Consider the following 24,401-nt stretch of genomic DNA (forward strand, 5'->3'; position numbering starts at 1 on the left):
GGAGAAGCTCCGGGGTGAGCTCAGAGTGGCCTTGCAGGAGCTGAAGGGGCCACGAGGAACTCGGGGAGAGACAATTCCCAAGGGATGGAGGGACAGGATGAGGGGGAGCAGGTTCAGACTGACAGGGAGGGGGTTCAGGTGGGATTTTGGGGATAAATTCTTCCCTGTGAGCTTGGGGAGGCCCTGGCAGGGGATATTCCATGGCTGCCCCATCCCTGGCAGTGTCCAAGGCCAGGCTGGACAGTGCTTGGAGCAATCTGGGGTGGTGGGAATGTCCCTGCCCATGGCAGGGTGTGGAATGAGATGATTTTAAGATCTCTTCCCACCCAAACCATTCCATGATTCTTTGATTTCCTCTCTTTGCTTTGAGTTAAAAACACCGCGATTTCAGCACTCCCTGAAGCACAAAATTTATTGTGGGGTGTGAAGGGATTCCTGTGAGGAAAACCTCCCACTGTTTCCAGATTTTTGGGAGCCTCTGAGAAACAAGGGCTGAGAGAGCACTTGGGAAACGCTGAGTAAAGACTTCTGCTCCCTGTTTTGTTGTTTTAATGGGCCTTGCATGTCCCAGGGCTGAGTAACAGCGCCGGCCAAGCAGGGAGGAGCCGCCAGGCACCTCAGCCCTGATCAGATCCTTCGTAGCCGCTGGGTTTGGCCAGACCCGGCCCTGCCCTGCTCTTACTTTCCCTTTTGTGTCATCCAGGGCAGGCTGCTCCTCTCCAGAGAGGCTCTGGCACTCCCAGGCCCTTTGCAGTGGCTCTCCAGAGATTTAAGCAATCAGAAATTTTAAGTTTGAACAGCTTTGTTATGAGCAGCTAAAGCCTCAAGTGAATGCTCAGCACCGTTTAAAACAAAGAGATGAAAACAATGCAAAAATTGGATGCATAAAAGATTTATTGCTGGAACAGCTTCAAGACATCAAAGAGAGTACAAAGGAAAGCATGGAAAATTGAGAGATACAAAGAAAATTGAAAAAAGTGAAGCTAAGATTTTTAACTCATGCAGTTCTCAACAAGCAGAGCTTAATAAATGTACATATGACATGAGGTTGATATAAACAACATAAACAATAAAACTCAAAGATAGGGAAAGAACAATGAAATTCCTATACATAAAAAATTTACAAAGGAGAACACTAAGGTGTAAATCCCAAACTGGAGACAAAGAAAAACTTAGTATAGGAAGAGGAAAGGTTTAAAGAAAATAATAATGGCGGCAACATTTAGGATTAAAAATTTCTAGATTTCTCCACTGCTGAGAGATAGAAAGGGCTCTGGTGTTGAGCCTAGCAGGGCCCGCAGGTGTCCCAGAACTTCTTGCTGTAGCGGGGCAGGGCGCAAGGGCTGCAGGCGGGAGCAGCGTAGGCTCTGCCAAAGGTGCAGAGGCCCCCCGAGGCCTGGGTGGCGCCGGTGCCGTAGAGGCCGCCCAGCCCCAGGGAGCCGCCAAAGGCCGGTGCTCCGGAGGAGCCCACCACGGCCTGCTGGGGGAAGGAGCTGAGGATGGGCCCGGGGAAGGTGACCACCACGGGCGGCGGCTGGATCAAGGCCGAGGAGTCGGGGCACTGGTGGGCGCACAGCTCGTTGCAGCTCTCAGCGATGGGCTGGGGCACGGCCACGCTGGTCCTGGGGGGGCACAGGTCAGCGCTGCTCCTGGGGGGGCACAGGTCGTAGCAGGACATCTTGGCGTGAGGGAGATGAGGCTGAAAGGGAATTCAGAGAAACAGCGGTTAGAAGAGACACGGGGATCTCCCCATTCAGCAATGCCCTGTTCCCACACCTGACAATGACTCTGAGTGGCCAAAGCCACACTGCCTTGCCCACACTGCCCAGCACCGACCCTGTGCCCTGCAGCCCCCTCAGAGCCCTGATCCCCACACCAGAGACCTCACAAGCCCTGCCCCACTCCCTGTGCCCAGCCTGGCTCCGTCTCTCTCAGCCCAGCGGCTCCTTCCTTGCTGATGGCCAGGAGCCTCAGCCGGGGCTGGCCCTGCCAGGCTGGTGCCAGCACAGCCGCTGCCACGCCAGCTCTGGTGGCCAGGGAGGGCCCTGGGCAGCCCCTGGGCCAGCAGGCAGAGCCCCGCAGGCACCCACCTGGCCTTGGGCTGAGCAGAGCCAGGCGGCGGCAGTGGATGCAGGCCTGGCCCAGGACAGCGCTTTTATGGGTGGCCGCAGAGGCGGGGCAGGAGCTGCCCGTGCTGGGGGCACGTGTGCGGGGCCAGGGCCCGGCCTCAGCCCTGCTGCCACGGGGCTCTTCTGCTGACTCCTGCCTTTCCTGCCCAGCCCCAAGCTGCACCATCAGCCCCTGCAATTATCCCGCTGGCACCCGGCCACTGCCACCTCCTGGGCCACAGCAGCCCCAGGCAGTGCCTGCCCTGTGTCACCGCCTGTCCCTCATGGGCACAGGGCACAGCTGAGCCAAGGCCCAAGGAAAGGCAGCTCCTGTGGGGCCCTGCCTGCTCAGCACCGTGCAGCCCTGCACAGTCCAGCAGGGCAGGACTTCATCTGTCCCTGGGCACTGCCAGGGAGTTCTGTGACACAGGGGACAAAGAGCCCTGGTGCCCGGCCTGACATCAATGGGACCAGGATCAGAAACCCTCAAAAGGCAGAACACAATTTGGGGTTTTTCCTGCTCACAACCCCACAGAGCACTCAGCCGTGCCCTTGGTGTCCATTTCCTGGGTGCTGTCCCTGCTATCAGGTATGTGACGTGGCAGGAAGGACAAGATGGCTTGGGCAGCAGGAGGTGCTGGGCTGGCACCTGGGGATGCTGACTCAGGGAGGGGCAGGGGCTGCACAGCCCTGGTGTCAGCAGCAGCAGCAGCAGCAGCAGCAGCAGCAGGGAGTGTCCCGTGTGCAGATTGGCCCGGTTGGAGCTGAGCAATGCTGGGGCTGCTATAAAAGGCCAGCCCGGGCCAGACCCAGCCAAGCACTGCCCTGGCCACCTTCTCCTCCTCAGGGACAAGGGTAAGTGTGCCAGCGCTTGTGCTGGCGGCTCCTGCTGCAGCTGCGGCCCCTGTGGCTGGGGCTGTGCCCTGTGCTGCTGTGCTGCCACAGCTGCCCTCTCTTGCAGAGCACCCTCGCATCCCAGGCCAAGATGTCCTGCTACGACCTGTGCCCCCCCAGGAGCAGCGCTAACCTGTGCCCCCCCCAGGACCAGCGTGGCCGTGCCCCAGCCCATCGCTGAGAGCTGCAACGAGCTGTGCGCCCGCCAGTGCCCCGACTCCTCGGCCTTGATCCAGCCGCCGCCCGTGGTGGTCACCTTCCCCGGGCCCATCCTCAGCTCCTTCCCCCAGCAGGCCGTGGTGGGCTCCTCCGGAGCACCGGCCTTTGGCGGCTCCCTGGGGCTGGGCGGCCTCTACGGCACCGGCGCCACCCAGGCCTCGGGGGGCCTCTGCACCTTTGGCAGAGCCTACGCTGCTCCCGCCTGCAGCCCTTGCGCCCTGCCCCGCTACAGCAAGAAGTTCTGGGACACCTGCGGGCCATGCTAGACCCACCACCAACAGCCCGTCAGCCCCATGGCACCCTCAGCCTCGCTCCTTCTCTCCCTTATCCTCCCCTTCCCGTCTCCCAAAGCCACCTCTCCCTCTCCTTGCCCATGCCCACTTTCCCGACTTCTCCAGGGTCCCACCAGCCCCTCACTGCTCTGATCACCAGCCCACACCAGGGAGCAGCCTGAAGGAGCAGCTCAGGGGAAGCCTGCACAGAGATCCAGCCTGTGCCTCTTGTGTCTGTATCCAGTCTGTTCTTTGCTGTGTTTAAAATAAAACAATCCTGCATCCAACTCCTGCCTCTCTGGTGTTCCTGTCAGGGTTCAGGGTTGAGGGCAGAGCTTCCTTGGCCTGCCCATGGGCACACAGAGCCCAGCCGGGGCATTGTGTCAGCCCCATCTTTGCCAGGCACAGCTGGCTCTGGGCACATCCCCCAGCCCGTGCTGCTCTCAGCACACATGGGCATTCAGTGGAACTCGAAGAATGTTTCTGAATGTAGGCAGTTCCCATTTGCAGGACTTGAAGCCAAGGGAACTTTCCAGACCTCCAGCCAATCTCTGAAAGAGTGGCATTTTCCTGCAGGACTGTGGCCATGCAGGGGCACAGACTGCCAGGGCTCCAACAACGCCTCTGTGCCTCCACGGCTCTGGTGAAGGACTTGAGATAGATCTCAAACAAGGGGTTCCCAGTCTTTATGCCTTGTGCTTTTAATTTCCTTGTCATCTCTTCTGTGTCTTTGTCTTATCTTTATCTCTTTGTCTTGGTCTTTTTCTGTTTGTGTCTTTATGTGATGGTCATTTTGTGGTCATCATGGTGTTTGACTTTGTCTTTGCCTTGAATTTCACTTACTGTTTCTCATCTTGCTCCTTATATTTTCCCCTCATATTTTCCTTACTCTTCTCCTTCTCCACCTCCTTCTAAATCTCCTTCTGCATCTTCTTCCCTTTATACCTCCTCCTTAACTGAACCTTTACAATCATTCTCCTTCTTCTAGTTCTCTTTCAGCTTTGTTTCCATTTTATTCTCTCCCTTAACATCCACTTCCCCGTCCCTCTTCTTTTTTACCTTCCCTATTCCACTTCCATTTTCTACTCCCATTTGGGCACCGCAGAACCAACATTTCCCCTCCCACTCTTGGAACTCCCCCATCCCTGGGGTATTCATGGCTTGGGAAAAGGCAGCAAAGAGACAGAAATTGGATGCAAGAAAACTTTATTGTGCCCCGAGGGGCAGCAGAGGCTGTGAGAGGGAGGGTGAGCAGGCCCCAGGCAGGCCGGGTGTCAGGGGCTGCAGGAGGCCAGGGCAGCTTGTGCAGAGTTCAGCTTGTCCCTGCTGGGCTGAGGCGGGCGCGGGTGTTTGGTCCGGGCTGTGGTGGCTCTAGCAGGGCCCGCAGGTGTCCCAGAGCTTCTTGCTGTAGCGGGGCAGGGCGCAAGGGCTGCAGGCGGGAGCAGCGTAGGCTCTGCCAAAGGTGCAGAGGCCCCCCGAGGCCTGGGTGGCGCCGGCGCCGTAGAGGCCGCCCAGCCCCAGGGAGCCGCCAAAGGCCGGTGCTCCGGAGGAGCCCACCACGGCCTGCTGGGGGAAGGAGGTGAGGATGGGCCCGGGGAAGGTGACCACCACGGGCGGCGGCTGGATCAAGGCCGAGGAGTCGGGGCACTGGCGGGCGCACAGCTCGTTGCAGCTCTCAGCGATGGGCTGGGGCACGGCCACGCTGGTCCTGGGGGGGCACAGGTCAGCGCTGCTCCTGGGGGGGCACAGGTCGTAGCAGGACATCTTGGCGTGAGGGAGATGAGGCTGAAAGGGAATTCAGAGAAACAGCGGTTAGAAGAGACACGGGGATCTCCCGATTCAGCAGTGCCCTGTTCCCACACCTGACAAGGACTCTGAGTCGCCAAAGCCACACTGCCTTGCCCACACTGCCCAGCACTGACCCTGTGCCCTGCAGCCCCCTCAGAGCCCTGATCCCCACACCAGAGACCTCACAAGCCCTGCCCCACTCCCTGTGCCCAGCCTGGCTCCGTCTCTCCCGGCCCAGCGGCTCCTTCCTTGCTGATGGCCAGGAGGCTCAGCCGGGGCTGGCCCTGCCAGGCTGGTGCCAGCACAGCCGCTGCCACGGCAGCTCTGGTGGCCAGGGAGGGCCCTGGGCAGCCCCTGGGCCAGCAGGCAGAGCCCCGCAGGCACCCACCTGGCCTTGGGCTGAGCAGAGCCAGGCGGCGGCAGTGGATGCAGGCCTGGCCCAGGACAGCGCTTTTATGGGTGGCCGCAGAGGCGGGGCAGGAGCTGCCCGTGCTGGGGGCACGTGTGCGGGGCCAGGGCCCGGCCTCAGCCCTGCTGCCACGGGGCTCTTCTGCTGACTCCTGCCTTTCCTGCCCAGCCCCAAGCTGCACCATCAGCCCCTGCAATTATCCCGCTGGCACCCGGCCACTGCCACCTCCTGGGCCACAGCAGCCCCAGGCAGCGCCTGCCCTGTGTCACCGCCTGTCCCTCATGGGCACAGGGCACAGCTGAGCCAAGGCCCAAGGAAAGGCAGCTCCTGTGGGGCCCTGCCTGCTCAGCACCGTGCAGCCCTGCACAGTCCAGCAGGGCAGGACTCCATCTGCCCCCGGGCACTGCCAGGGATCTCTGTGACACAGGGGACAAAGAGCCCTTCAGCCACTCCAGACATGCATGGGACAAGGATCATAAACCCCCAAAAGGCACAACACAGTTCAGGGTACTTCCAGTCCTGGCCAGAGTCCCTCCAAACCCTCACATGTGACCCAAATTTCTGGGTGGCATCCCTGCTATCAGGTATGTGACGTGGCAGGAAGGACAAGATGGCCTGGGCAGCAGGAGGTGCTGGGCTGGCACCTGGGGGATGCTGACTCAGGGAGGGGCAGGGGCTGCACAGCCCTGGTGTCAGCAGCAGCAGCAGCAGCAGCAGCAGCAGCAGCAGCAGGGAGTGTCCCGTGTGCAGATTGGCCCGGCTGGAGCTGAGCAATGCTGGGGCTGCTATAAAAGGCCAGCCCGGGCCAGACCCAGCCAAGCACTGCCCTGGCCACCTTCTCCTCCTCAGGGACAAGGGTAAGTGTGCCAGCGCTTGTGCTGGCGGCTCCTGCTGCAGCCGCGGCCCCTGTGGCTGGAGCACTGCCCTGTGCTGCTGTGCTGCCACGGCTGCCCTCTCTTGCAGAGCACCCTCGCATCCCAGGCCAAGATGTCCTGCTACGACCTGTGCCCCCCCAGGAGCAGCGCTGACCTGTGCCCCCCCAGGACCAGCGTGGCCGTGCCCCAGCCCATCGCTGAGAGCTGCAACGAGCTGTGCGCCCGCCAGTGCCCCGACTCCTCGGCCTTGATCCAGCCGCCGCCCGTGGTGGTCACCTTCCCCGGGCCCATCCTCACCTCCTTCCCCCAGCAGGCCGTGGTGGGCTCCTCCGGAGCACCGGCCTTTGGCGGCTCCCTGGGGCTGGGCGGCCTCTACGGCACCGGCGCCACCCAGGCCTCGGGGGGCCTCTGCACCTTTGGCAGAGCCTACGCTGCTCCCGCCTGCAGCCCTTGCGTCCTGCCCCGCTACAGCAAGAAGCTCTGGGACACCTGCGGGCCATGCTAGACCCACCACCAACAGCCCGCCAGCCCCATGGGTCCCTCAGCCTCATTTCTTCTCGCCCTTATCCTCCCCTTCCCGTTTCCGAAGGCCACCTCTCCCTCTCCTTGCCCATGCCCACTTTCCTGACTTCTCCAGGGTCCCACCAGCCCCTTACTGCTCTGATCACCAGCCCACACCTGGGAGCAGCCTGAAGGAGCAGCTCAGGGGAAGCCTGCAAAGAGATCCAGCCTGTGCCTCGTGTGTCTGTGTCCTGTCTGTTCTTTGCTGTGTTTAAAATAAAACAATCCTGCATCCAACTCCTGCCTCTCTGGTGTTCCTGTCAGGGTTCAGGGTTGAGGGCAGAGCTTCCTTGGCCTGCCCATGGGCACACAGAGCCCAGCCGGGGCATTGTGTCAGCCCCATCTTTGCCAGGCACAGCTGGATCAGGGCACATCACCCAGCCTTTGCTGCTCTCAGCACACATGGGCATTCAGGGGAGCTCCAGGAATGTTTCTGAATGTAGGCAGTTCACATTTGCGGGACTTGAAGCCCCAGGAACTTTCCAGACCTCCAGTGAATCTGTGAAAGCGTGGCATTTTCCTGTGGGACTGGGGCCATGCAGGGGCACAGACTGCCAGGGCTCCATCAACCTCGTTGTGCCTCCACGGCTCTGGTGAAGGACTCGGGATAGATCTCAAACAAGGGGCTTCCCAGTCCTAATGCCTCGTGCTTTTAATTTCCTTGTCATCTCTTCCATGTCTTGTCTTATCTTTATCTCTTTCTCTTTGTCTTTGTTTTGGTCTTTTTGTGTTTGTGTCTTTTTGTGATTGTCATTTTGCGGTTATCATGGTGTTTGACTTTGTCTTTGCCTTGAATTTCACTTAGTGTTTCTCATCTTGCTCCTTATATTTACCCTCTTCTAATTTTCCTTACTCTTCTCCTTCTCCACCTCCTTCTAAATCTCCTTCTGCATCTTCTTCCCATTATACCTCCTCCTAAACTGAACCTTTACAATCATTCTCCTTCTTCTAGTTCTCTTTCAGCTTCATTTCCATTTTCTTCTCTACCTCAACATCCACTTCGCCATCCGTCTTCTATTTTTCCATCCCCATTCGACTTCCATTTTCTACTCCCAATTGGGCACCCCAGAACCAACATTTCCCCTCCCACTCTTGGAACTCCCCCATCCCTGGGGTATTCATGGCTTGGGAAAAAGAGGCAAAGAGACAGAAATTGGATGCAAGAAAACTTTATTGTGCCCCGAGGGGCAGCAGAGGGTGTGAGAGGGAGGGTGGGTAGGCCCCAGGCAGGCCGGGTGTCAGGGGCTGCAGGAGGCCAGGGCAGCTTGTGCAGAGCTCAGCTTGTCCCTGCTGGGCTGAGGCAGGCGCGGGTGTTTGGGCTGGGCTGTGGTGGCTCTAGCAGGGCCCGCAGGTGTCCCAGAACTTCTTGCTGTAGCGGGGCAGGACGCAAGGGCTGCAGGCGGGAGCAGCGTAGGCTCTGCCAAAGGTGCAGAGGCCCCCCGAGGCCTGGGTGGCGCCGGTGCCGTAGAGGCCGCCCAGCCCCAGGGAGCCGCCAAAGGCCGGTGCTCCGGAGGAGCCCACCACGGCCTGCTGGGGGAAGGAGCTGAGGATGGGCCCGGGGAAGGTGACCACCACGGGCGGCGGCTGGATCAAGGCCGAGGAGTCGGGGCACTGGCGGGCGCACAGCTCGTTGCAGCTCTCAGCGATGGGCTGGGGCACGGCCACGCTGGTCCTGGGGGGGCACAGGTCAGCGCTGCTCCTGGGGGGGCACAGGTCGTAGCAGGACATCTTGGCGTGAGGGAGATGAGGCTGAAAGGGAATTCAGAGAAACAGCGGTTAGAAGAGACACGGGGATCTCCCGATTCAGCAGTGCCCTGTTCCCACACCTGACAAGGACTCTGAGTCGCCAAAGCCACACTGCCTTGCCCACACTGCCCAGCACTGACCCTGTGCCCTGCAGCCCCCTCAGAGCCCTGATCCCCACACCAGAGACCTCACAAGCCCTGCCCCACTCCCTGTGCCCAGCCTGGCTCCGTCTCTCCCGGCCCAGCGGCTCCTTCCTTGCTGATGGCCGGGAGGCTCAGCCGGGGCTGGCCCTGCCAGGCTGGTGCCAGCACAGCCGCTGCCACGGCAGCTCTGGTGGCCAGGGAGGGCCCTGGGCAGCCCCTGGGCCAGCAGGCAGAGCCCCGCAGGCACCCACCTGGCCTTGGGCTGAGCAGAGCCAGGCGGCGGCAGTGGATGCAGGCCTGGCCCAGGACAGCGCTTTTATGGGTGGCCGCAGAGGCGGGGCAGGAGCTGCCCGTGCTGGGGGCACGTGTGCGGGGCCAGGGCCCGGCCTCAGCCCTGCTGCCACGGGGCTCTTCTGCTGACTCCTGCCTTTCCTGCCCAGCCCCAAGCTGCACCATCAGCCCCTGCAATTATCCCGCTGGCACCCGGCCACTGCCACCTCCGGGGCCACAGCAGCCCCAGGCAGCGCCTGCCCTGTGTCACCGCCTGTCCCTCACGGGCACAGGGCACAGCTGAGCCAAGGCCCAAGGAAAGGCAGCTCCTGTGGGGCCCTGCCTGCTCAGCACCGTGCAGCACTGCACAGTCCAGCAGGGCAGGACTTCATCTGTCCCTGGGCACTGCCAGGGAGCTCTGAGACACAGGGGACAAAGAGCCCTGGAGCCAGGCCTGACATCCATGGGACAAGGTTTAGAAACCCCCAAAAGGCACAACACAGTTCAGGGTTCTTCCAGTCCTGGCCAGAGTCCCTCCAAGCCCTCACATGTGTCCCAAATTCCTGTGTGGCATCCCTGCTATCAGGTATGTGACGTGGCAGGAAGGACAAGACGGCTTGGGCAGCAGGAGGTGCTGGGCTGGCACCTGGGGGATGCTGACTCAGGGAGGGGCAGGGGCTGCACAGCCCTGGTGTCAGCAGCAGCAGCAGCAGCAGCAGCAGCAGCAGCAGCAGGGAGTGTCCCGTGTGCAGATTGGCCCGGCTGGAGCTGAGCAATGCTGGGGCTGCTATAAAAGGCCAGCCCGGGCCAGACCCAGCCAAGCACTGTCCTGGCCAGCTTCTCCTCCTCAGGGACAAGGGTAAGTGTGCCAGCGCTTGTGCTGGGGGCTCCTGCTTCAGCTGCGGCCCCTGTGGCTGGGGCTGTGCCCTGTGCTGCTGTGCTGCCACGGCTGCCCTCTCTTGCAGAGCACCCTCGCATCCCAGGCCAAGATGTCCTGCTACGACCTGTGCCCCCCCAGGAGCAGCGCTGACCTGTGCCCCCCCAGGACCAGCGTGGCCGTGCCCCAGCCCATCGCTGAGAGCTGCAACGAGCTGTGCGCCCGCCAGTGCCCCGACTCCTCGGCCTTGATCCAGCCGCCGCCCGTGGTGGTCACCTTCCCCGGGCCCATCCTCACCTCCTTCCCCCAGCAGACCGTGGTGGGCTCCTCCGGAGCACCGGCCTTTGGCGGCTCCCTGGGGCTGGGCGGCCTCTACGGCACCGGCGCCACCCAGGCCTCGGGGGGCCTCTGCACCTTTGGCAGAGCCTACGCTGCTCCCGCCTGCAGCCCTTGCGCCCTGCCCCGCTACAGCAAGAAGCTCTGGGACACCTGCGGGCCCTGCTAGAGCCTCCACAATGAGCCCACCAACGCCATGGAACCCTCAGAGATCCAGCCTGTTCCTTGTGTGTCTGTGTCCAATCTGTTCTTTGATGTGTTAAAATAAAATAATCCTGCATCCAACTCCTGCCTCTCTGGTGTTCCGTTCAGGGGATAGGGCTAATTACCTTGGTCTGCCCATGGGCACACAGACCCCAGCCAGGTCAGTGTCTCAGCCCCATCTTTGCCAGGCACAGCTGGCTCTGGGCACATCACCCAGCCTTTGCTGCTCTCAGCACACATGGGCATTCAGGAGAGCTCCAGGAATGTTTCTGAATGTAGTCAGTTCACATTTGCGGGACTTGAAGCCACAAGAACTTTCCAGACCTCCAGTGAATCTCTCAAAGAGTGGCATTTTCCTGAGGGACTGGGGCCATGCCGGGGCACAGACTGCCAGGGCTCCATCAACCCCTTTGTGCCTCCACGGCTCTGGTGAAGGACTTGGTATAGATATCAAACAAGGGGCTTCCCAGTCCTAATTCCTCGTGCTTTTAATTTCCTTGTCATCTCTTCCATGTCTTGTCTTATCTTTATCTCTTTCTCTTTGTCTTTGTCTTGGTCTTTTTCTGTTTGTGTCTTTTGTGATTGTCATTCTGTGTTCATCATGGTGTTTGACTTTGTCTTTGCCTTGAATTTCACTTAGTGTTTCTCATCTTGCTCCTTATATTTTCCCTCTTCTAATTTTCCTTACTCTTCTCCTTCTCCACCTCCTTCTAAATCTCCTTCTGCATCTTCTTCCCATTATACCTCCTCCTAAACTGAACCTTCACAATCATTCTCTTTCTTCTACTTCTCTGTCAGCTTTGTTTCCATTTTATTCTCTACCTCAACATCCACTTCGCCATCCCTCTTCTATTTTACCATCCCCTTCCACTTAGATTTTCTAATCCCAATTGGGCACCCCAGAACCAACATTTCCCCTCCCACTCTTGGAACTCCCCCATCCCTGGGGTATTCATGGCTTGGGAAAAGGAGGCAAAGAGACAGAAACTGGATGCAAGAAAACTTTATTGTGCCCCGAGGGGCAGCAGAGGCTGTGAGAGGGAGGGTGGGCAGGCCCCAGGCAGGCCAGGTGTCAGGGGCTGCAGGAGGCCAGGGCAGCTTGTGCAGAGCTCAGCTTGTCCCTGCTGGGCTGAGGCAGGCGTGGGTGTTTGGGCTGGGCTGTGGAGGCTCTAGCAGGGCCCGCAGGTGTCCCAGAACTTCTTGCTGTAGCGGGGCAGGGCGCAAGGGCTGCAGGCGGGAGCAGCGTAGGCTCTGCCAAAGGTGCAGAGGCCCCCCGAGGCCTGGGTGGCGCCGGTGCCGTAGAGGCCGCCCAGCCCCAGGGAGCCGCCAAAGGCCGGTGCTCCGGAGGAGCCCACCACGGCCTGCTGGGGGAAGGAGGTGAGGATGGGCCCGGGGAAGGTGACCACCACGGGCGGCGGCTGGATCAAGGCTGAGGAGTCGGGGCACTGGCGGGCGCACAGCTCGTTGCAGCTCTCAGCGATGGGCTGGGGCACGGCCACGCTGGTCCTGGGGGGGCACAGGTCAGCGCTGCTCCTGGGGGGGCACAGGTCGTAGCAGGACATCTTGGCGTGAGGGAGATGTGGCTGAAAGGGAATTCAGAGAAACAGCGGTTAGAAGAGACACGGGGATCTCCCGATTCAGCAGCGCCCTGTTCCCACACCTGACAAGAACTCTGAGAGCCCAAAGCCACACTGCCTTGCCCACACTGCCCAGCACTGACCCTGAGCCCTGCAGCCCCCTCAGAGCCCTGATCCCTACACCAGAGACCTCACAAGCCCTGCCCCACTCCCTGTGCCCAGCCTGGCTCCGTCTCTCCCGGCCCAGTGGCTCCTTCCTTGCTGATGGCCGGGAGGCTCAGCCGGGGCTGGCCCTGCCAGGCTGGTGCCAGCACAGCCGCTGCCACGGCAGCTCTGGTGGCCAGGGAGGGCTCTGGGCAGCCCCTGGGCCAGCAGGCAGAGCCCCGCAGGCACCCACCTGGCCTTGGGTTGAGCAGAGCCAGGCGGCGGCAGTGGATGCAGGCCTGGCCCAGGACAGCGCTTTTATGGGTGGCCGCAGAGGCGGGGCAGGAGCTGCCCGTGCTGGGGGCACGTGTGCGGGGCCAGGGCCCGGCCTCAGCCCTGCTGCCACGGGGCTCTTCTGCTGACTCCTGCCTTTCCTGCCCAGCCCCAAGCTGCACCATCAGCCCCTGCAATTATCCCGCTGGCACCCGGCCACTGCCACCTCCGGGGCCACAGCTGCCCCAGGCAGCGCCTGCCCTGTGTCACCGCCTGTCCCTCATGGACACAGGGCACAGCTGAGCCAAGGCCCAAGGAAAGGCAGCTCCTGTGGGGCCCTGCCTGCTCAGCATCGTGCAGCCCTGCACAGTCCAGCAGGGCAGGGCTCCATCTGCCCCTGGGCACTGCCAGGGATCTCTGTGACACAGGGGACAAAGAGCCCTGGTGCCAGGCCTGACATGCATGGGACAAGGATCATAAACCCCCAAAAGGCACAACACAGTTCAGGGTTTGTCCAGACCTGGCCAGAGTCCTTCCAAGCCCTCACATGTGTCCCAAATTCCTGGGTGCTGTCCCTGCTATCAGGTATGTGACGTGGCAGGAAGGACAAGATGGCTTGGGCAGCAGGAGGTGCTGGGCTGGCACCTGGGGGATGCTGACTCAGGGAGGGGCAGGGGCTGCACAGCCCTGGTGTCAGCAGCAGCAGCAGCAGCAGCAGCAGCAGGGAGTGTCCCGTGTGCAGATTGGCCCGGCTGGAGCTGAGCAATGCTGGGGCTGCTATAAAAGGCCAGCCCGGGCCAGACCCAGCCAAGCACTGCCCTGGCCACCTTCTCCTCCTCAGGGACAAGGGTAAGTGTGCCAGCGCTTGTGCTGGCGGCTCCTGCTGCAGCCACGGCCCCTGTGGCTGGGGCTGTGCCCTGTGCTGCTGTGCTGCCACGGCTGCCCTCTCTTGCAGAGCACCCTCGCATCCCAGGCCAAGATGTCCTGCTACGACCTGTGCCCCCCCAGGACCAGCGCTGACCTGTGCCCCCCCAGGACCAGCGTGGCCGTGCCCCAGCCCATCGCTGAGAGCTGCAACGAGCTGTGCGCCCGCCAGTGCCCCGACTCCTCGGCCTTGATCCAGCCGCTGCCCGTGGTGGTCACCTTCCCCGGGCCCATCCTCACCTCCTTCCCCCAGCAGGCCGTGGTGGGCTCCTCCGGAGCACCGGCCTTTGGCGGCTCCCTGGGGCTGGGCGGCCTCTACGGCACCGGCTCCACCCAGGCCTCGGGGGGCCTCTGCACCTTTGGCAGAGCCTACGCTGCTCCCGCCTGCAGCCCTTGCGCCCTGCCCCGCTACAGCAAGAAGTTCTGGGACACCTGCGGGCCATGCTAGACTCACCACCAACAGCCCGCCAGCCCCATGGCTCCCTCAGACTCACTGCTTCTTTCCCTTATCCTCCCCTTCCCATCTCCCAAAGCCGCCTCTCCCTCTCCTTGCTCCTGCCCACATTCCTGATTCCTCCATTGTCCCACCAGTCTCTCGCTGCTCTGATCACCAGCTCGCACTTCTGACCAGCCTGAAGGAGCAGCTCTGGGGAAGCCTGCACAGAGATCCAGCCTGTGCCTCGTGTGTCTGTGTCCTGTCTGTTCTTTGCTGTGTTTAAAATAAAACAATCCTGCATCCAACTCCTGCCTCTCTGGTGTTCCTGTCAGCGTTCAGGGTTGAGGGCAGAGATTCCTAGGCCTGCCCATGGGCACACAGAGCCCAGCCAGGGCTGTGTCTCAGCCCCACCTTTGCCAGGCTGAGCTGGCTCTGGGCACATCCGTCAGCCCTTGCTGCTCTCAGTGCACATGGGCATGCAAGGGAGCCCCAAGAATATTTCTGAAGGCAGGCAGCTCTTGTTTGCAGAACTTGAAGCCCAAGGGAACTTTCCAGACCTCCAGGCAATCTGTGAAAGAATGGCTTTTTTCTACGGGACTGGGGTCATGCAGGGGCACAGACTGCCAGGGCTCCATCAACCCCTTTGTGCCTCCACGGCTCTGGTGAAGACTGGAAACTGATATGAAATAATGGGACTTTCCAATCCTTATGCCCTTTATGACCTTTAAATTTCTTTGTCATCACTTCCTTGACTTTGTCTTCATCTTCGTCTTCATCTTTGTCTTGATCTCTCTCTTTGCCTTTACCTCTGCCTTTTTCCTTGTCTTGGTCTTGGCCATTTTGTGTTTGGGTGTGTCTTTTTGTGATTGTCTTTCTGTGTTCCACATTGTGTGTGACTTTCACATTCCCTTTCTCTTCGATTCCTCTTGCTGTTTCTCATCTTGCTCCTCAGATTTTCCCCTCTTCTTGTTTTCCAGGTACTCCTCCTTCTCCTGCTCCTTCTCCTCCTCCTTGTCCTCCAACTTCTCCTCCACCTTCAACACGTCCCTCTGAGATGGCTGCCCATTTTACCTCCCCCTTAACTGAACCTTTCCCATCACTCTCCTTCTTCTTCATCTATTTCAGTTTTGTTCCAATTTTCTTCTCCACCTTAACACCCATTGTTCCTGTACCTTTTCTGTTTTGCATTCCCCTTCCACTTCCATTTCCTACTCCCACTTCGGCACCGAAAAAACCAACATTTCCTCCCCCACATTTGGAAATTCAGAACCTGGGGTATCCATGACTTGGGAAAAGGAGGCAAAGAGACAGAAATTGGATGCAAGAAAACTTTATTGTCCCAAGAAGGGCAGCAGAGGTTGTGAAGGGGAGGGAGGGCAGGCCCCAGGCAGGCCGGGTGTCAGGGGCTGCAGGAGGCCAGGGCAGCTTGTGCAGAGCTCAGCTTGTCCCTGCTGGGCTGAGGCAGGCGTGGGTGTTTGGACTGGGCTGTGGTGGCTCTAGCAGGGCCCGCAGGTGTCCCAGAGCTTCTTGCTGTAGCGGGGCAGGGCGCAAGGGCTGCAGGCGGGAGCAGCGTAGGCTCTGCCAAAGGTGCAGAGGCCCCCCGAGGCCTGGGTGGCGCCGGTGCCGTAGAGGCCGCCCAGCCCCAGGGAGCCGCCAAAGGCCGGTGCTCCGGAGGAGCCCACCACGGCCTGCTGGGGGAAGGAGGTGAGGATGGGCCCGGGGAAGGTGACCACCACGGGCGGCGGCTGGATCAAGGCCGAGGAGTCGGGGCACTGGCGGGCGCACAGCTCGTTGCAGCTCTCAGCGATGGGCTGGGGCACGGCCACGCTGGTCCTGGGGGGGCACAGGTCAGCGCTGCTCCTGGGGGGGCACAGGTCGTAGCAGGACATCTTGGCGTGAGGGAGATGAGGCTGAAAGGGAATTCAGAGAAACAGCGGTTAGAAGAGACACGGGGATCTCCCGATTCAGCAGCGCCCTGTTCCCACACCTGACAAGGACTCTGAGTTGCCAAAGCCACACTGCCTTGCCCACACTGCCCAGCACTGACCCTGTGCCCTGCAGCCCCCTCAGAGCCCTGATCCCCACACCAGAGACCTCACAAGCCCTGCCCCACTCCCTGTGCCCAGCCTGGCTCCGTCTCTCCCGGCCCAGCGGCTCCTTCCTTGCTGATGGCCGGGAGGCTCAGCCGGGGCTGGCCCTGCCAGGCTGGTGCCAGCACAGCCGCTGCCACGGCAGCTCTGGTGGCCAGGGAGGGCCCTGGGCAGCCCCTGGGCCAGCAGGCAGAGCCCCGCAGGCACCCACCTGGCCTTGGGCTGAGCAGAGCCAGGCGGCGGCAGTGGATGCAGGCCTGGCCCAGGACAGCGCTTTTATGGGTGGCCGCAGAGGCGGGGCAGGAGCTGCCCGTGCTGGGGGCACGTGTGCGGGGCCAGGGCCCGGCCTCAGCCCTGCTGCCACGGGGCTCTTCTGCTGACTCCTGCCTTTCCTGCCCAGCCCCAAGCTGCACCATCAGCCCCTGCAATTATCCCGCTGGCACCCGGCCACTGCCACCTCCTGGGCCACAGCAGCCCCAGGCAGCGCCTGCCCTGTGTCACTGCCTGTCCCTCATGGGCACAGGGCACAGCTGAGCCAAGGCCCAAGGAAAGGCAGCTCCTGTGGGGCCCTGCCTGCTCAGCACCGTGCAGCCCTGCACAGTCCAGCAGGGCAGGACTCCATCTGCCCCTGGGCACTTCCAGGGAGCTCTGTGACACAGGGGACAAAGAGCGCTGGAGCCAGGCCTGACATTCATGGGACAAGGTTTAGAAACCCCCAAAAGGCACAACACAGTTCAGGGTTCCTTCAGCCCTGGCCAAAGACCCACACAACATTCAGCTCTGCCCTTGGAGCCAAATTCCGGGGTGGCATCCCTGCTATCAGGTATGTGACGTGGCAGGAAGGACAAGATGGCTTGGGCAGCAGGAGGTGCTGGGCTGGCACCTGGGGGATGCTGACTCAGGGAGGGGCAGGGGCTGCACAGCCCTGGTGTCAGCAGCAGCAGCAGCAGCAGCAGCAGCAGGGAGTGTCCCGTGTGCAGATTGGCCCGGCTGGAGCTGAGCAATGCTGGGGCTGCTATAAAAGGCCAGCCCGGGCCGGACCCAGCCAAGCACTGCCCTGGCCACCTTCTCCTCCTCAGGGACAAGGGTAAGTGTGCCAGCGCTTGTGCTGGCTGCTCCTGCTGCAGCCGCGTCCCCTGTGGCTGGGGCTCTGCCCTGTGCTGCTGTGCTGCCATGGCTGCCCTCTCTTGCAGAGCACCCTCGCATCCCAGGCCAAGATGTCCTGCTACGACCTGTGTCCCCCCAGGAGCAGCGCTGACCTGTGCCCCCCCAGGACCAGCGTGGCCGTGCCCCAGCCCATCGCTGAGAGCTGCAACGAGCTGTGCGCCCGCCAGTGCCCCGACTCCTCGGCCTTGATCCAGCCACCGCCCGTGGTGGTCACCTTCTCCGGGCCCATCCTCACCTCCTTCCCCCAGCAGGCCGTGGTGGGCTCCTCCGGAGCACCGGCCTTTGGCGGCTCCCTGGGGCTGGGCGGCCTCTACGGCACCGGCGCCACCCAGGCCTCGGGGGGCCTCTGCACCTTTGGCAGAGCCTACGCTGCTCCCGCCTGCAGCCCTTGCGCCCTGCCCCGCTACAGCAAGAAGCTCTGGGACACCTGCGGGCCCTGCTAGACCCACCACCAACAGCTCGCCAGCCTCATGGCACCCTAATCCTCTCTCCTTCTGCCCCTTATCCTCCCCTGCCCATCTCCCAATGTGGCCTCTCCCTCTCCTTGCCCATGCCCACTTTCCCGACTTCTCCAGGGTCCCACGAGCCCCTCACTGCTCTGATCACCAGCCCGCACCTGGGACCAGCCTGAAGGAGCAGCTCTGGGGAAGCCTGCACAGAGATCCAGCCTGTGCCTCGTGTGTCTGTGTCCTATCTGTTCTTTGCTGTGCTTAAAATAAAACAATCTTGCATCCAACTCCTGCCTCTCTGGTGTTCCTGTCAGGATTCAGGGTTGAGGGCAGAGCTTCCTTGGCCTGCCCATGGGCACGCAGAGCCCAGCCAGGGCAGTGTCTCAGCCCCATCTTTGCCAGGCAGAGCTGGCTCTGGGCAGGTCCCTCTAGCCCAGGTTGCTCTCAGTGCACAGAGGCCCACAGGGGATTTCCAAAAATATTTCTTAGAGATCTTGAAGCCAAGGGAACTTTCCAGACCTCCAGCCAATCTGAAAGAGTGACATTTTCCTGTGGGTCTGGGACCCATGCAGGCGCAAGGACTGCCAGGGCTCCAGATCTTCTGTGCTTCAGGGCTCTGTTGAAGGTCTGGCATCTGATATGAAGCAGGAGGTCTTCTCAGTCCTTATGCCCTGTAATTTAAATTTCCTTGTCATCACTTCCTTGCCTTTGTCTTGATCTTTATGTTTTTCTTTGCCTTTGCCTTTGCCTTTGCCTTTGCATTTTTCCTTGTCTTGGTCTTGGTCATTTTGTCTTTGTCTATGTCTTTTTGTGATTGTCTTTTTTTGTTTTTCATTGTTTTTGACTTTCACACTCCCTTTCTCTTTCATTTCACTTGCTGTTTCTCATCTTGCTCCTTCTATTTTCCCCTCTTCTTGTTTTCCACGTACTCTTCCTTCTCCTCTGCCTTCTCCTCCAACTACCCCTCCACCTTCAACACATCCCTCTGAGATGGCTACCCATTTCAGCTTTCCCTTAATTAAAACTTTCCCATTACTCTCCTTCTTCTTCTTCTATTTCAGCTTTATTGCAGTTTTCTTCTCCACCTTAACATCCGCAGTCCCCTGTACCTCTTCTCTTTTACATTCCCCTTCCACTTCCCTTTCCTACTCCCAATTTGGCAGCCCAGAACCAACATTTCCCCTCCCACTCTTGGAACTCCCCCATCCCTGGGGTATCCAGGACTTGGGAAAAGGAGGCAAAAAGACAGAAATTAGATGCAAGAAAACTTTATTGTGCCCCGAGGGGCAGCAGAGGCTGTGAGAGGGAGGGTGGGCAGGCCCCAGGCAGGCCGGGTGTCAGGGGCTGCAGGAGGCCAGGGCAGCTTGTGCAGAGCTCAGCTTGTCCCTGCTGGGCTGAGGCGGGCGCGGGTGTTTGGGCTGGGCTGTGGTGGCTCTAGCAGGGCCCGCAGGTGTTCCAGAGCTTCTTGCTGTAGCGGGGCAGGGCGCAAGGGCTGCAGGCGGGAGCAGCGTAGGCTCTGCCAAAGGTGCAGAGGCCCCCCGAGGCCTGGGTGGCGCCGGCGCCGTAGAGGCCGCCCAGCCCCAGGGAGCCGCCAAAGGCCGGTGCTCCGGAGGAGCCCACCACGGCCTGCTGGGGGAAGGAGGTGAGGATGGGCCCGGGGAAGGTGACCACCACGGGCGGCGGCTGGATCAAGGCCGAGGAGTCGGGGCACTGGCGGGCGCACAGCTCGTTGCAGCTCTCAGCGATGGGCTGGGGCACGGCCACGCTGGTCCTGGGGGGGCACAGGTCAGCGCTGCTCCTGGGGGGGCACAGGTCGTAGCAGGACATCTTGGCGTGAGGGAGATGAGGCTGAAAGGGAATTCAGAGAAACAGCGGTTAGAAGAGACACGGGGATCTCCCGATTCAGCAGTGCCCTGTTCCCAGACGGGACACAGACCCTGAGTGGCCAAAGCCACACTGCCTTGCCCACACTGCCCAGCACTGACCCTGTGCCCTGCAGCCCCCTCAGAGCCCTGATCCCCACACCAGAGACCTCACAAGCCCTGCCCCAGTCCCTGTCCCCAGCCTGGCTCCGTCTCTCCCGGCCCAGCGGCTCCTTCCTTGCTGATGGCCGGGAGGCTCAGCCGGGGCTGGCCCTGCCAGGCTGGTGCCAGCACAGCCGCTGCTACGGCAGCTCTGGTGGCCAGGGAGGGCCCTGGGCAGCCCCTGGGCCAGCAGGCAGAGCCCCGCAGGCACCCACCTGGCCTTGGGCTGAGCAGAGCCAGGCGGCGGCAGTGGATGCAGGCCTGGCCCAGGACAGCGCTTTTATGGGTGGCCGCAGAGGCGGGGCAGGAGCTGCCCGTGCTGGGGGCACGTGTGCGGGGCCAGGGCCCGGCCTCAGCCCTGCTGCCACGGGGCTCTTCTGCTGACTCCTGCCTTTCCTGCCCAGCCCCAAGCTGCACCATCAGCCTCTGCAATTATCCCGCTGGCACCCGGCCACTGCCACCTCCTGGGCCACAGCAGCCCCAGGCAGCGCCTGCCCTGTGTCACCGCCTGTCCCTCATGGGCACAGGGCACAGCTGAGCCAAGGCCCAGGGAAAGGCAGCTCCTGTGGGGCCCTGCCTGCTCAGCACCGTGCAGCACTGCACAGTCCAGCAGGACAGGACTCCATCTGTCCCTGGGCACTGCCAGGGAGCTCTGTGACACAGGGGACAAAGAGCCCGTGTGCCAGGCCTGACATCCATGGGACAAGGATCAGAAACCCCCAAAAGGCACAACTCAGTTCAGGGTTCTTCCAGTCCTGGCCAGAGTCCCTCTAAACCATAACAAGTGACCCAAATTCCTGTGTGGCATCCCTGCAATCAGGTATGTGACGTGGCAGGAAGGACAAGATGGCTTGGGCAGCAGGAGGTGCTGGGCTGGCACCTGGGGGATGCTGACTCAGGGAGGGGCAGGGGCTGCACAGCCCTGGTGTCAGCAGCAGCAGCAGCAGCAGCAGCAGCAGCAGCAGGGAGTGTCCCGTGTGCAGATTGGCCCGGCTGGAGCTGAGCAATGCTGGGGCTGCTATAAAAGGCCAGCCCGGGCCAGACCCAGCCAAGCACTGCCCTGGCCACCTTCTCCTCCTCAGGGACAAGGGTAAGTGTGCCAGCGCTTGTGCTGGCGGCTCCTGCTGCAGCTGCAGCCCCTGTGGCTGGGGCACTGACCTGTGCTGCTGTGCTGCCACGGCTGCCCTCTCTTGCAGAGCACCCTCGCATCCCAGGCCAAGATGTCCTGCTACGACCTGTGCCCCCCCAGGAGCAGCGCTGACCTGTGCCCCCCCAGGACCAGCGTGGCCGTGCCCCAGCCCATCGCTGAGAGCTGCAACGAGCTGTGCGCCCGCCAGTGCCCCGACTCCTCGGCCTTGATCCAGCCGCCGCCCGTGGTGGTCACCTTCCCCGGGCCCATCCTCAGCTCCTTCCCCCAGCAGGCCGTGGTGGGCTCCTCCGGAGCACCGGCCTTTGGCGGCTCCCTGGGGCTGGGCGGCCTCTACGGCGCCGGCGCCACCCAGGCCTCGGGGGGCCTCTGCACCTTTGGCAGAGCCTACGCTGCTCCCGCCTGCAGCCCTTGCGCCCTGCCCCGCTACAGCAAGAAGTTCTGGGACACCTGCGGGCCCTGCTAGAGCCACCACCAACAGCCCGCCAGCCCCATGGCACCCTCCGCCTCATTTCTTCTCTCCCTTATCCTCCCCTTCCTATCTCCCAAAGCCGCCTCTCCCTCTCCTTGCTCCTGCCCACATTTCTGATTCCTCCATGGTTCCACGAGGCTCTCGCTGCTCTGATCACCAGCTCGCACTTGTGACCAGCCTGAAGGAGCAGCTCTGGGGAAGCCTGCACAGAGATCCAGCCTGTGCCTCATGTGTCTGTGTCCAGTCTGTTCTTTGCTGTGTTTAAAATAAAACAATCCTGCATCCAACTCCTGCCTCTCTGGTGTTCCTGTCAGGGTTCAGGGGAGAGGGCAGAGATTCCTTGGCCTGCCCATGGGCACACAGAGCCCAGCCGGGGCATTGTGTCAGCCCCACCTTTGCCAGGCAGAGCTGGCTCTGGGCACATCCGTCAGCCCTTGCTGCTCTCATTGCACATGGGCATTCAGGGGAGCTCCAAGAATGTTTCTGAATGTAGGCAGTTCCCATTTGCAGGACTTGAAGCCAAGGGAACTTTCCAGACCTCCAGTCAATCTCTCAAAGAGTGGCATTTTCCTGCAGGACAGTGGCCATGCAGGGGCACAGACTGCCAGGGCTCCAAGAACCCCTTTGTGCCTCCACGGCTCTGGTGAAGGACTTGGGATAGATCTCAAACAAGGGGCTTCCCAGTCCTAATGCCTCGTGCTTTTAATTTCCTTGTCATCTCTTCTGTGTCTTTGTCTTATCTTTATCTCTTTGTCTTGGTCTTTTTGTGATTGTCATTTTGTGTTCATCATGGTGTTTGACTTTGCCTTTGACTTGAATTTCACTTACTGTTTCTCATCTTGCTCCTTATATTTTCCCCTCTTCTAATTTTCCTTACTCTTCTCCTTCTCCACCTCCTTCTAAATCTCCTTCTGCATCTTCTTTCCATTTTACTGCTCCTTAACTGAACCTTTCCCATCATTCTTCCTCTAATTCTCTTTCAGCTTTGTTTCCATTTTCTTCTCTACCTTAACATCCACTTATCCGTCCCTCTTCTATTTTGCCATCCCCTTCCACTTCCATTTTCTACTCCCAATTGGGCTCCCCAGAACCAAAATTTCCCCTCCCACTCTTGGAACTCCCCCCATCCCTGGGGTATTCATGGTTTGGGAAAAGGAGGCAAAAAGACAGAAATTGGATGCAAGAAAACTTTATTGTGCCCCGAGGGGCAGCAGAAACTGTGAGAGGGAGGGTGGGCAGGCCCCAGGCAGGCCGGGTGTCAGGGGCTGCAGGAGGCCAGGGCAGCTTGTGCAGAGCTCAGCTTGTCCCTGCTGGGCTGAGGCAGGCGCGGGTGTTTGGGCTGGGCTGTGGTGGCTCTAGCAGGGCCCGCAGGTGTCCCAGAGCTTCTTGCTGTAGCGGGGCAGGGCGCAAGGGCTGCAGGCGGGAGCAGCGTAGGCTCTGCCAAAGGTGCAGAGGCCCCCCGAGGCCTGGGTGGCGCCGGTGCCGTAGAGGCCGCCCAGCCCCAGGGAGCCGCCAAAGGCCGGTGCTCCGGAGGAGCCCACCACGGCCTGCTGGGGGAAGGAGGTGAGGATGGGCCCGGGGAAGGTGACCACCACGGGCGGCGGCTGGATCAAGGCCGAGGAGTCGGGGCACTGGCGGGCGCACAGCTCGTTGCAGCTCTCAGCGATGGGCTGGGGCACGGCCACGCTGGTCCTGGGGGGGCACAGGTCAGCGCTGCTCCTGGGGGGGCACAGGTCGTAGCAGGACATCTTGGCGTGAGGGAGATGAGGCTGAAAGGGAATTCAGAGAAACAGCGGTTAGAAGAGACACGGGGATCTCCCGATTCAGCAGTGCCCTGTTCCCACACCTGACAAGGACTCTGAGTGGCCAAAGCCACACTGCCTTGCCCACACTGCCCAGCACTGACCCTGAGCTCTGCAGCCCCCTCAGAGCCATGATCCCCACACCAGAGACCTCACAAGCCCTGCCCCACTCCCTGTGCCCAGCCTGGCTCCGTCTCTCCCGGCCCAGCGGCTCCTTCCTTGCTGAGGGCCCGGAGCCTCAGGCCGGGGCTGGCCCTGCCAGGCTGGTGCCAGCACAGCCGCTGCCACGGCAGCTCTGGTGGCCAGGGAGGGCCCTGGGCAGCCCCTGGGCCAGCAGGCAGAGCCCCGCAGGCACCCACCTGGCCTTGGGCTGAGCAGAGCCAGGCGGCGGCAGTGGATGCAGGCCTGGCCCAGGACAGCGCTTTTATGGGTGGCCGCAGAGGCGGGGCAGGAGCTGCCCGTGCTGGGGGCACGTGTGCGGGGCCAGGGCCCGGCCTCAGCCCTGCTGCCACGGGGCTCTTCTGCTGACTCCTGCCTTTCCTGCCCAGCCCCAAGCTGCACCATCAGCCCCTGCAATTATCCCGCTGGCACCCGGCCACTGCCACCTCCTGGGCCACAGCAGCCCCAGGCAGCGCCTGCCCTGTGTCACCGCCTGTCCCTCATGGGCACAGGGCACAGCTGAGACAAGGCCCAAGGAAAGGCAGCTCCTGTGGGGCTCTGCCTGCTCAGCACCGTGCAGCCCTGCACAGTCCAGCAGGGCAGGGCTCCATCTGCCCCTGGGCACTGCCAGGGATCTCTGTGACACAGGGGACAAAGAGCCCGTGTGCCAGCCTGACATTCATGGGACAAGGGTTAGAAACCCCCAAAAGGCACAACACAGTTCTGGGTTCTTCCAGTCCTGGCCAGAGTCCCTCCAAGCCCTCACATGTGACCCAAATTCCTGGGTGGCATCCCTGCTATCAGGTATGTGACGTGGCAGGAAGGACAAGATGGCTTGGGCAGCAGGAGGTGCTGGGCTGGCACCTGGGGGATGCTGACTCAGGGAGGGGCAGGGGCTGCACAGCCCTGGTGTCAGCAGCAGCAGCAGCAGCAGCAGCAGGGAGTGTCCCGTGTGCAGATTGGCCCGGCTGGAGCTGAGCAATGCTGGGGCTGCTATAAAAGGCCAGCCCTGGCCAGACCCAGCCAAGCACTGTC

General features: G+C 61.4%; 13 protein-coding genes across 13 annotated transcripts; 6 read left to right on the plus strand and 7 right to left on the minus strand.

The window, feature by feature from the left end:
• Nucleotides 1-1,221: 1,221 nt before the first annotated feature.
• On the minus strand, nt 1,222-2,241 carry LOC134563294 (scale keratin-like). The gene is made up of 2 exons (XM_063421165.1): nt 2,091-2,241; nt 1,222-1,699 (listed from the first exon to the last, which is right to left on the minus strand). The coding sequence occupies exon 2, from the start codon at nt 1,676-1,678 to the stop codon at nt 1,286-1,288; it is 393 nt and encodes a 130-aa protein (XP_063277235.1). The 5' UTR covers nt 1,679-1,699; nt 2,091-2,241; the 3' UTR covers nt 1,222-1,285.
• A 482-nt stretch (nt 2,242-2,723) lies between these two features.
• On the plus strand, nt 2,724-3,487 carry LOC134563227 (scale keratin-like). The gene is made up of 2 exons (XM_063421078.1): nt 2,724-2,742; nt 3,123-3,487. The coding sequence occupies exons 1-2, from the start codon at nt 2,724-2,726 to the stop codon at nt 3,485-3,487; spliced, it is 384 nt and encodes a 127-aa protein (XP_063277148.1).
• A 1,377-nt stretch (nt 3,488-4,864) lies between these two features.
• Nucleotides 4,865-5,830, minus strand: LOC134563292 (scale keratin-like). Its single transcript, XM_063421163.1, has 2 exons — nt 5,670-5,830; nt 4,865-5,278 (listed from the first exon to the last, which is right to left on the minus strand). The coding sequence occupies exon 2, from the start codon at nt 5,255-5,257 to the stop codon at nt 4,865-4,867; it is 393 nt and encodes a 130-aa protein (XP_063277233.1). The 5' UTR covers nt 5,258-5,278; nt 5,670-5,830.
• Nucleotides 5,831-6,668: 838 nt separating this feature from the next.
• On the plus strand, nt 6,669-7,070 carry LOC134563302 (scale keratin-like). The gene has a single exon (XM_063421173.1). It carries the CDS (start codon nt 6,678-6,680, stop codon nt 7,068-7,070), a length of 393 nt encoding a protein of 130 aa, XP_063277243.1. The 5' UTR covers nt 6,669-6,677.
• A 1,391-nt stretch (nt 7,071-8,461) lies between these two features.
• LOC134563295 (scale keratin-like) lies at nt 8,462-9,441 on the minus strand. The gene is made up of 2 exons (XM_063421166.1): nt 9,267-9,441; nt 8,462-8,875 (listed from the first exon to the last, which is right to left on the minus strand). The coding sequence occupies exon 2, from the start codon at nt 8,852-8,854 to the stop codon at nt 8,462-8,464; it is 393 nt and encodes a 130-aa protein (XP_063277236.1). The 5' UTR covers nt 8,855-8,875; nt 9,267-9,441.
• An 833-nt stretch (nt 9,442-10,274) lies between these two features.
• On the plus strand, nt 10,275-10,667 carry LOC134563228 (scale keratin-like). The gene has a single exon (XM_063421079.1). It carries the CDS (start codon nt 10,275-10,277, stop codon nt 10,665-10,667), a length of 393 nt encoding a protein of 130 aa, XP_063277149.1.
• A 1,204-nt stretch (nt 10,668-11,871) lies between these two features.
• LOC134563230 (scale keratin-like) lies at nt 11,872-12,264 on the minus strand. The gene has a single exon (XM_063421080.1). The coding sequence runs from the start codon at nt 12,262-12,264 to the stop codon at nt 11,872-11,874; it is 393 nt and encodes a 130-aa protein (XP_063277150.1).
• A 1,411-nt stretch (nt 12,265-13,675) lies between these two features.
• LOC134563231 (scale keratin-like) lies at nt 13,676-14,068 on the plus strand. Its single transcript, XM_063421081.1, has one exon. It carries the CDS (start codon nt 13,676-13,678, stop codon nt 14,066-14,068), a length of 393 nt encoding a protein of 130 aa, XP_063277151.1.
• A 1,484-nt stretch (nt 14,069-15,552) lies between these two features.
• LOC134563290 (scale keratin-like) lies at nt 15,553-16,518 on the minus strand. Its single transcript, XM_063421160.1, has 2 exons — nt 16,358-16,518; nt 15,553-15,966 (listed from the first exon to the last, which is right to left on the minus strand). The coding sequence occupies exon 2, from the start codon at nt 15,943-15,945 to the stop codon at nt 15,553-15,555; it is 393 nt and encodes a 130-aa protein (XP_063277230.1). The 5' UTR covers nt 15,946-15,966; nt 16,358-16,518.
• Nucleotides 16,519-17,363: 845 nt separating this feature from the next.
• On the plus strand, nt 17,364-17,756 carry LOC134563232 (scale keratin-like). The gene has a single exon (XM_063421082.1). It carries the CDS (start codon nt 17,364-17,366, stop codon nt 17,754-17,756), a length of 393 nt encoding a protein of 130 aa, XP_063277152.1.
• Nucleotides 17,757-19,196: 1,440 nt separating this feature from the next.
• LOC134563296 (scale keratin-like) lies at nt 19,197-20,162 on the minus strand. The gene is made up of 2 exons (XM_063421167.1): nt 20,002-20,162; nt 19,197-19,610 (listed from the first exon to the last, which is right to left on the minus strand). Exon 2 carries the CDS (start codon nt 19,587-19,589, stop codon nt 19,197-19,199), a length of 393 nt encoding a protein of 130 aa, XP_063277237.1. The 5' UTR covers nt 19,590-19,610; nt 20,002-20,162.
• Nucleotides 20,163-20,997: 835 nt separating this feature from the next.
• On the plus strand, nt 20,998-21,399 carry LOC134563301 (scale keratin-like). Its single transcript, XM_063421171.1, has one exon. It carries the CDS (start codon nt 21,007-21,009, stop codon nt 21,397-21,399), a length of 393 nt encoding a protein of 130 aa, XP_063277241.1. The 5' UTR covers nt 20,998-21,006.
• A 1,361-nt stretch (nt 21,400-22,760) lies between these two features.
• Nucleotides 22,761-23,727, minus strand: LOC134563286 (scale keratin-like). Its single transcript, XM_063421157.1, has 2 exons — nt 23,567-23,727; nt 22,761-23,174 (listed from the first exon to the last, which is right to left on the minus strand). Exon 2 carries the CDS (start codon nt 23,151-23,153, stop codon nt 22,761-22,763), a length of 393 nt encoding a protein of 130 aa, XP_063277227.1. The 5' UTR covers nt 23,154-23,174; nt 23,567-23,727.
• Nucleotides 23,728-24,401: the final 674 nt, after the last annotated feature.

Source organism: Prinia subflava, chromosome 35 (genome assembly GCF_021018805.1).
Source record: "Prinia subflava isolate CZ2003 ecotype Zambia chromosome 35, Cam_Psub_1.2, whole genome shotgun sequence".
Taxonomy (NCBI): Eukaryota; Metazoa; Chordata; class Aves; order Passeriformes; family Cisticolidae; genus Prinia; species Prinia subflava.